This window comes from Diadema antillarum, unplaced genomic scaffold (genome assembly GCF_040938485.1).
Source record: "Diadema antillarum isolate AM-2024a unplaced genomic scaffold, OU_Dant_1.0 seq00000481_RagTag, whole genome shotgun sequence".
NCBI lineage: Eukaryota > Metazoa > Echinodermata > Echinoidea > Diadematoida > Diadematidae > Diadema > Diadema antillarum.
This window is the reverse complement of record NW_027271445.1, coordinates 1150179-1160483: the sequence shown is the minus strand read 5'-3', so window position 1 is coordinate 1160483 and position 10305 is coordinate 1150179. Positions and strand designations below refer to the sequence as shown.

Here is a 10305-nt window from a genome sequence, read left to right as displayed (position 1 = left end):
ACACAACACACACCCATACGATATAACCACATACCAATCCACAGACGATCTTGATACAATCGCAAGCTATATAAAATATATAAATTCAAACATCTACAATTAATAAGAAACACATTCTTGATATTGGATTTCCTTGGCGAAAAACATCTTCTTACCCATAAAGGTGAGTAATTCCCTCACACACAATATCAAGTTATCAGTATTGATTGAAATATGATGGGTAGTCCCACATGTGCAAATTAATGTCTTTATTTTATGCCTTCTTTTATGCCTACTGATATAACGAGATATCGGCTATAACGAGGAAAATGACTCGGTCCCGACCATCTCGTTATATCGAGTTTCCACTGTACTACTAAGACTTATAAAATTATGAAAATCCCTGGAGTAGCACTGTTTAGCATCTAGTTTCTTTCTACACCTTTGTCTATAAACAAAAAACACACTCTTTCAGAAAGGAAATTTCACACTTTTTCCGTGGCCTTATAGTTCGTCGTTCACACTGGGGCCCAGTGCGGCCAATGCATTCTTCATTGCTTGCACCACTGAAAGAAAACAAAATAAAAAGAATAACATTATATTCCATTTATCTTTGTTAAAATAGTGAAACATAAAGGCATTAAAATTGATAAATTCAATTCAATTTGTTTATTTCCATTTCAAATAAAAAAAGACAACATTAAGCATCCAGTGTTACAGATGAAACATACAAACAATCACATATAAAAAACCACACAGCTTTGTTGTTGTGCACCATCCTGGTAAAGCCCTGTCACATTTTTACAGTGACTGGGCTGTGTATAGTTATCTGTGAGCAAGCTCCTCTACCTATTGTGTCTTGAAATAACTTTATACCACCCAGAAGAATTCTGCAACTGCAAACAGCAGTGCTTCATGAAAAAAAGATGAATTGCAGTGATATCTTTAGGTATAATGAGCCCTCAAAATTGTACCCTAATCTATAGCTATCTCAATCTTTAAATACTATACATGACTTTTCATCTCCAAACCAGTAAAAAGTACCCAGATAAGAATTTGAGTTTGAGTCAACTTCTGAAAGTGGATAGTTTCCCTAAAATGATAAATACTTCATGAAAATAGGACATTCCTAACCCATCAAAATCATGTTAGAAAGTTAATTACATAGGAATGAAACATTTCTTTTTTTTTTTCTTACAGAAATGTGGCTTTGAAGTTAAGGGTGTACTCAAGTACGACTCGTAGGGTTTGAGATGCACAGTCACATAATCCTCACATGTTTTCATAGGTGGTGCCATGAAACTTGAGACGCGAATGAAACTAGAACTAGAAATGTCGCTATGGCGACTGGTATGCCTCCGCCATAATGCAAGATTCTCCTAATAGGTCTATAGTACATGTGGACAATGTGTGATTACATTTTCACAAAATTGGCAAAATATCAAAATGACACGTTTGTCACAAATGTGTTAAATATTCACCTTCCTTGACCTAGGTTTAATTGGATGAATGGGAGAGCACGCATTTGGGAAGTTTGGGACTATTACTTGACTCTGACCTCTTCATAAGTTTACGCATTGAGTAATTTTCAAGGTACGGAGAAAAGTGCAATTTGTTTGAATAGTAAATTGTTATCATTTTCATCTGGCCTTTGACCTTGACCTTTGACCCTAAAATTCATAAGAAAGTCGTTGTCAGGCAGAACATGCATAAATATGCACTAAGTTTCAAGATAACTTGAGCCACTTCCGAGATATGGAGGAAGTAAAGTTCAGCACTTCACTTGATCTTTGACCTTATGACCTTTTTGGCAAAGGAAAAAAAAAAACTTCCCAGAGAATCTCTATTGGGTTAAACACGCATACACCAAGTTTAAAAAGAAATTAATCCTGCAGGCATTGCATAAATATGAGGGAAATAGTAAAATTTTGAAGTATTCCCCTTGACCTTTGACCCTGACCTTTGACCCCATGAACCCAAAATCCCCTAGATAATCACTGCCAGTCAGTACATGCATATACACTATGTTCCATGAAGATACCTTGAACCATTTCCAAGATACAATGGAGAAAAAAGTTCAATTTCAACATTTTACTAGACCTTTTGACCTTTGACCTTTAACCTCATGACCCAAAACTTTCACCAAAGAATTTTAGTAGGGTAATACATGTATACACCAAGTTTCAATAAAATATCTAAAGGCATTCCATAGATATGGGGGAAATACTGAAATTTTGAGCATTTGACCTTGACCTTTTGACCTTTGGCCTTGAGCATGTGCACTCACAAGTTGGTAGGCACAGCACAACTTTACACCCTAATACACATACATGCCAAGTTTCATGAGGATACCTCACAAGGTTTTTTAGTTATGCTGTCCACAAAATTCATTACGGGCGGACGGAAGGACGAACGGAAGGATGGACGGACGGAAGGACGGACGGAAGGACGGACAGACGGACAACCCGAAAACATAATGCCTCCAGCACCACTTCGTGGCGGAGACATAAAAAGCACTATGAGAGCACAGACCTCCACCAGGCAGCTCCTTTCCACCGATGATCTTGCTCTTTCATAGAGATCAGTGATTTCCACCCATACACTGTGATGCATTCTGAAAAATCGCCTGATTCCCCAATATAGAAGCCTTCATTATGTCATAAACCCTCAGCGGCATGCCTCGTCCCAGCAGAAACCAGAGCATGCACTTTAATGCATGTACATGTATGAAAACCTCAACAATGCACAGCTTGAACTCCCAAGTTCATTGACTTTACCTGCCAAAGTATCAAAAATCATTCATAAAATCCATAAAATTTCCAGATCACTACCAAACTTTGTTCATGTGTTGCTTGTGTCATTCTCAAATTTTCCTGCAAGTTTTATCCAAATCCGTTAGCAACTTTTTGAGTTAAAGGGGATGGCTAGTAACTGATCTGTGGGAATCAGTGGGAATGATGGGGGGTGATTGTTCCAATCCTTGTGGGATTCATCTTAGAGTACATTTTATATCTATTGTTGTGTGAAAATCATTTGCTTCAGAAGGGTCTCATTTTCAAGTAATGTGCAAAGTAGCCGTTAACGATCGCCCCATCACTGTACAGGTATGCTAACCTGGAAACATTGAACTGCACATTACTTGAATATGACACTATTCTGAAGCAAATAATTTTCACACATCAATAGATATATAATGTACTCTTAAATGAATCCCACAAGGATTGGAACAATCATCCCACAGCATTCCCACTGATTCCCACTAATAAGTTGCTAGCCATCCCCTTTAATTTGCACATGGACAAACAAACAAACAAATGGCAATGAAAACATAACCTCCTCCCTTGGTGGAGGTAAAAAAGCAAGAGGTCTGGATAAACAAACTAACCCATTGCGGCATTGGAGTAGAAGTACTTGTACTTGGGGTTGCCATTCTTGTTGATGAGGTCTTTCTGGACGGCACCATCAGGGTTGAGAAAGAGTATCCGTGGTATATATCCCCCGTCAGGCATGAAATCAGCGCCCTGAGGCTCCTCATCATCCTGTTTGCGAAGGGCAGAGTTTCAAAATCAACATCACACTAAGAATATGATGTTGTAATCTGATGCTCCTTCACTGAGAGTGGAAAAAAATATGTGTATTGTATCCTATTACTCCACAAGTGTATTTGTTCACATAATCAAGATATTTATTCGCTTTTATCTTCACATTCCTTCTTAAGTTACAAGAATCCCACACTAAGATGCCACTAAGACCAAAAAAAAAAAATCATTAAACAGCAAACAAGACTGGTGTTCCACAAAAAGGCTAATGACTTGTATGAAAATTGAGCATCTTCAAATAAAGGTGATCACTTTGTTGTTTGATACAATTGTTTGTTTTTCTGTGGTTTGTTTGTTTTTTGTTTGTGTGTGTGTGTGTGTGTGTGTGTGTTTTCACACAAAGCAAATTCCAGGCACTAGGAATGCAATTCAATACAAGAGCAACAAAATACTTTGGATAGTACAGGTCCTTCTGAAGGAAAAAAAGAAAAAGAGCATAGCTGACTTCCTACCTCAACATTGACCATGACAAACTTGCTGCTCAGCTCAAGAATCTCTTCACTGGCTGCAAATTTTGGCTTCAGTGCTGGAATGAAACACAGAGAGGAAAGGGAACTATGAAGACAATCAGGAAGTGACCAGAATACAGTGCTCTCCTGTTCCAACGAACAAGATTATCACATACTTCTAATTACAACAAAGTAAACACTCATGTCCCAAAATTATCATCTATTATGTCTTTATACACTTCACCATGGCTTAAACAAAATTTTGATGTTAAGAAAGAAAACTGCCAGTCCCAAGGACATCGTTATAACAGGAGTGCACTGTAATCTGAACAAATATTAGCAAATATCCACATTTACAAGCTCCCGAAATGATTTGTCCATGATGCCAGGAAAAATAAAAGAACAAGAAACAAAAGACATTATCAAATTCAACAAATAGTTCATCAGAATGAGGTGAAAAGTATCTCTCTATAATTCATCATATTAAGGGTCTCATTTTGAAGAATTACATTATACCAAGGGCAGAACATTAGCAATGGCCCAGGACCACAAGAAATTGAAGTCAAGCCACCAAATTTCCAAAAAGATTATCTTCTGGTGGCCCGATTGGGCAGCTAAGATTCAAAATGGATTCTCACATTTCCTTTCATTATGGAGCAATACATTTCTCTCCTGGGCAACCAAAATTTAATTTTTTCATTTTTTTAAAATATAGATTTAATGATCCCAACAGGCAAGTACAGAAAAATGTTAGTGCTGAGCTCTGTTTCAAACCAATATTTAAAAGCAAAGTCTCTGGAAATGCCAGGAAGTGTCAAGACAGTTAAGCAAACAGAGATGAGTTCTAGGTTACACAAACATCCCTGCTCACAGAAGTTCTGATGAAGTCTCACACCACTCTACATTTGCACATTGTATGTCCACATTTTGAAGACAAAAGTAATCAAACAATTGCTGGATTAATACTTGTTGATCTGGAAGTAAGCCAACAGTCCTGAGTCCACTGACAAAAAGCAGTTACGATTCCAACACGTTATTGCAATATTTATGTACACATGTGAAATTAGTGCCAAATATTAAAAAGGAAAAAAAAATCCAGAAGATATCCCTCCCCCTGTAAAAACAAACAAAAACAAACATAACATAACAAAACCAAACAAAAAAAGAGAAAGAAAGACAGATAGCACAACTCTCTTTCCTCTCCTGAATTTCTACATACTGAATTTGTGTACCTGTAACACTATGCTGGTGTAAGACATAGTAGATTACTGACAAAATTCAATTGATGGGGAGAGTATGCTTATCGTGATTTTGATTATAGCACTTGTAAACAGAACTTACCTTTACATGCTCCACACCAAGATTTATGTATTACAAGCATCAGTGGCTTCCCTCTGCAAAAAAGGGGAAAAATCACATAATCTCCATGTACTTCATATCTATACAGATATATTATTATAACAGCAGGGAGCTCAAGTTCAGTAACATGGTAGGGATGGGGCCTCTGATGTAGTGTCAATCGATAGATGTGACACTGACGGATGTTGCTGTGTTTGCAGTAAAGACAAACATTGTAAGTTCTTGTACATGTACATACGTATGAAATGTACGGTCATTCATTTATTTCAATATTGTCAATCTGATGAAGGGTCGAGGCCTGTAACCTTATTTACTCGGGTGAATGCAAACACAGCGACAATGACTGTTTGCACATCTGGTTCTCACTACAATGTTCACATATTACATTACCAGATGTGTATGTATATATTTAGATTTATAGTGAGAGCAGATTTCATTTGTACATAGTGAACTGTTTCTCTCAATAAGCTGAAAGATGATTATGATATGAAACCACAGGGTGTTTCAAAATCAGAACCCTAGTCAAATTAAAGGGTGATGAAAATCTTTGCTATGTTTGTAGTACTAGGGCCTTATATAGTCTTGAGTTTTTTTATAATGATTAAGCAATCATTTAGCATGCTCTGTTAACTACATCTACTAATCATATCTACATGATTAAATCCACATTCCTCTTCACAGGTAAAGGTCTGTGGTCATGTTGAAATGATGTTTCTAATCTTCTCATCACTGTAAGCACAGAATATTTTGCAGTATGGATACCACCGCAAATTTCACTTAACATAATCAGCATTATAAATGTATTCAACATGCAAATAATTCTTTAGAGCAAATACGAAAATAATTATGGTCATGCCTGGCTACAATGACTGTTAAAAGAAGGCATGACATGTGTGGTCCCTATTACAGACAGGTGGGTAATGTCGAAAGGCTTGATGCAGCAACCATTGATACTCGGATATTTTCCAAGTCCCATATGATTTTAAAAGTACACCATGATACTAAAAATGCATCCAAACCTATATTCAAAAGTCATTTAAGTATTAACTGACTGCCCTGCCCTTCAAAGAATTGCTGGGTTAATTTATCTGCATACATGTTTCCTGCAACAGCATTTGTTTGGTGTGTGGTGAAATTATGTCAATGTTGTGCACCTGTTGGGAGTGGTTGGCGAGTCTCTGCAGTTTTTGTGACTGCTGTAGAAATCATCTAGTCTTCAGGGGTTATGCAAATGCAAATTGATTACAACTACAAGTGTATTGGCCATAACATTCTATTTATGTACATACAGTTGTAGACACGATGATATGTACATGCATACCAGGCACATGAATCGATCATTCCTCTAGTACATTGTGCCTATTTTTGTTTACAAGTGCAAAATATTGTCTGAAAACTGAACATAATGTATAATAACTAGTATGAAAGCCAAATGGGGCAGTTTGTATCCCCCATCCCCCCACCCCCTCCCCCCCCCCCAAAAAAAAGGGGGGAAAAATGATCCAAAAACTTCTCCCCCCAAGTTGAGAGGTGTAGAGATAAGGGTTTACTTGGGTTTGTGTTGGGGTTGTACATTGTACATGTAGTTTGAATTTTGTCAATTTTTTATACAATGACAGTCATCCAGAGTCCTTTATAGAATGGGTAGCGAGAATCCTGCGATCTGATTGGTCGAGAGCTATGTGTTCATTTTTACTGGCCGCACGCTGAGTCACAGTGGTAAACATGTTATCGCGCACTTAGCAAGAGTACGCGTACTTGTAACAAAGGTTCGCGCACTAAAGCAAGCGTTCGCGCACTCAGCTTGGCCATGCATCCAGTAAAAACTTATGCATGGCTGGCCATGCATCCAGTAAAAACGGTAAGTACGGGTATGCATGCCCTTTACGGAAAGCCAAAAGGAAATGCATCCAGTAATTTTGTCATCGGGTAACACGATAGAAAACTGGGTTTTTGACAAGAAAATTACCCATTCTATAAATCAAATGACGCACATGTCTTTTCGTGCGTCAGTCGGAATATAGTGTGCATGCGGTAACTATGGAATTTAGCCTAAACCCACTCGGCTTCGCCTCGTGGGTTAAGCATTCCATAGTTACCTTATGCACACAATTCCGACTGACGCACTCAGACCTGTGCGTCATTTGTATACTGGTATAGGGATAGGGTTGGGGATTATGTGAGGGCTTCACTATGATCTGAGTGGAGGGGGATCACACTCATTCACCCAAATGGACCATTAAAAAAAAATTATCTAACAGGATCAGGATTAGCCTGGATTCAATCCATCCCATGTGACTCTGCTAGTCAGTTAGTGATACTCACGTTCTTTCAGCAACCATACGACCATCATCAAATGAAAGCCAGTCAATGTTTTCTCCAAAACCTGCAGGTGCACACAAATTACCATTAAATTTATATCCCTTACATGTAAGGACTGATGATATATCTGATATCATAAAAAGTTGATTAGTCTGATGATTTTGTATCTGTCCAGATTCAAACAGAGAAATGGAAATGCAACTGTTTAATCCCCATAGCCTTGTACTGTAATTGACCGAAAGATTGGTCTGTATCTGGTCGTCGGGGATATGTTCCGCAGAGAGACTGCGTCTGGCTTCACGGATCCCCTCGTGGCTCCTATACGGAGGAGAGCGATAATGTCAAAAAAATAAAAGACTCCTCTTGTAACAGAAATTGGGACAAATCTCGTTCTCTGCCCATCATGCGATTTGGGTCATGGCTTTGATTAACTGTGTAAAAAGAAACATGAAAGAAGTTGCGAATGAGTATGAGAGATGTACTAATGGCCTGGGAATGTCATCGGCTATCCTTGGACATGGACAGGGTGGATGATGGGTTACTATTTCAAAAGCAAAAGGTTCATATCAGTGACACTCGTGGCTGTGCTGGGAAAGCTCACTCAATTCAGAAAGTTTACCCCTATTAACGAGTAAAGGACAGGTCAAGGATAGCCCAAACTTATCAACCCAGCGTCAGCAACTCGGTGAGGGAGCGCGATCTCATCATCGATAATCCCACATGTCATCACATGATCAGATGATGTACAAACAAAATATAAGTGACATAAAATTCCCTAACTTTTATGTCTATTGACTCATTACTCATCGACTTAAAACTTCTATCATACTCATACCAGCAGGTCAGGAATTTACATAGTCTCTCTCTCTCTGCTTCTAATAGACTTGACTGCACTGCACTGGATGTACTAATCAGTCGAGTGGAAAATACGTATTAATTTTAACTAAAATATGTTATTACGTTCATTAGTACATTCATTTCAGAATTCAACTTGAAAGAACCAAAAGGCAAAAAGGACATACCTCGGCCTTTACTGTCACCTCCTAAGACCCCGTTTATAAGCAGCAAGAACGCTCCGAAAAACACTGTGAAATTGACATCCATTGTGGTGAAATACAGGCAAATGACAGCAGGAAACCATACAAACACAAGATCAAAGTTATAATACTGATAGTTAATAGGTCAAGCTACACCTTGCTGCAGCTACAACGCAACGCGAACGCCTACTACACGCCTACATACAAACAATCAGTAGAGTTTCTACTCTGGAATCTCGATGCGTTCGATCACACACAAGCCGCACCACCGGTACACCTCCCTCCCTGGTTGTACTCGTGGACAAAGTTGCCTGGCCTGCCAGCCGAGAAAGCTAGAGTAGTCACAAGTCGTTATTAATATTTTATTTTACGGAATGTCAAAGGGAGGAAGTAAGTTTATAGTTGCGTTTTAGCTAAGTATTCCGTTATATTTTTAGGAAAACAGTCCATTTAAGCAGGCTCGTAACTAAGATTTTTATGGGAACCCCCCCCCCCAGTTGCGGGCCTGATAAATATGTGATTTCTCTTTAATAAGTTTTAGTGAATTCCATGTGATGTGCTGCCCTCTGTAGAAGAAAACTCTACAACATTTTGTGATGTCTCAAACAAGTTTCATGATTATCAGAAAGAAAATAGGTGCTATGAGACGTACACATTTCTTTGACCATTCTCTGTCCAGAAAACCGAATTTTGTGAATTTTGAAGTTATATTTCTACTTCTGTTACCCAATGATTATTTTGGTGTAAAGTCACTAGCCAATTCGGAGAGGATGGAACATGGAAATAATAATACTAATCATTTTTGCAAGTTTTTACTAATTAGTGTTTCATTAATCTTTTGAGATCATCAAATGGGGAAGCTCCAATCTTTTTGAAGAGTCCGATGCCTCGTTTATTATCACCAATTCTCTTCCTTTTCTCCCTCTTCTCCTTTTTCTCCATTTCTCTCATTCTCCATTCCTTCAATCACTTCTTGTTCTCTATTCCGGATCCTTCCGCTTCATCTTGAAGTCTTCCATTTTGGTCTTCCTTCTCTCTTTCTTCTTCCATAAATGGATGTGAATCGAAGCTGTGGAAGCAGCCAAAGTACCAAAATACTTAGAACCTCCAATTGATGCTATTGTTAGCATTCTTTATCCAATATATCAATCGTTCATCTGTTATTTCTCTACTTTTCCTGTTCCACTGAAGTGATCGACATGGTCTAACTGAAATATCTCCTTGAAGTGTACGAAACTGATTTACAAGCTGACTTTGATAGACAGAGTAGAACTAAGTCAGCATAGATGTCGTCAAAGATAAGAAAGATATAGTTTTCACTGTATATCAGTGATATAAAATACGATCACAATGCAATTCTAAATAAAGGAAGTGAAGTGCAATCATCCAGAAAATCTTATACAGAGAGAGAGAGAGAGAGAGAGAGAGACACACACAAGCACGCATAACGTACACATATTCATTCGACTTGTCTTATTACTTGAATGAAATACAAATTATAGACTTTGCATCGCGACCAAATTTCAAGGTTGTAATTATTGGTCATCTACGGATGGTGAT

The 10305-nt window shown here is 38.1% G+C and overlaps 1 protein-coding gene across 1 annotated transcript; it reads right to left on the bottom strand.

Annotated features, from left to right (window-relative positions):
• Window positions 1-358: 358 nt before the first annotated feature.
• Window positions 359-8917, bottom strand: LOC139733483 (thioredoxin domain-containing protein 12-like). Its single transcript, XM_071644298.1, has 6 exons — window positions 8731-8917; window positions 7712-7772; window positions 5369-5421; window positions 4031-4104; window positions 3365-3518; window positions 359-545 (listed from the first exon to the last, which is right to left on the bottom strand). Exons 1-6 carry the CDS (start codon window positions 8810-8812, stop codon window positions 484-486), a joined length of 486 nt encoding a protein of 161 aa, XP_071500399.1. The 5' UTR covers window positions 8813-8917; the 3' UTR covers window positions 359-483.
• Window positions 8918-10305: the final 1388 nt, after the last annotated feature.

Coding starts and splice junctions, on each gene's coding strand:
- LOC139733483 (XM_071644298.1), bottom strand. CDS start 8,812: ATGGATGTCAATTTCACAGTGTTTTTCGGAGCGTTCTTGCTGCTTATA. Junction 4,105..5,368: donor TTGGTGTGGAGCATGTAAAG/GTAAGTTCTGTT, acceptor GTTTCATTCCAG/CACTGAAGCCAAAATTTGCA. Junction 546..3,364: donor CTACTCCAATGCCGCAATGG/GTTAGTTTGTTT, acceptor GTTTTCTTTCAG/TGGTGCAAGCAATGAAGAAT.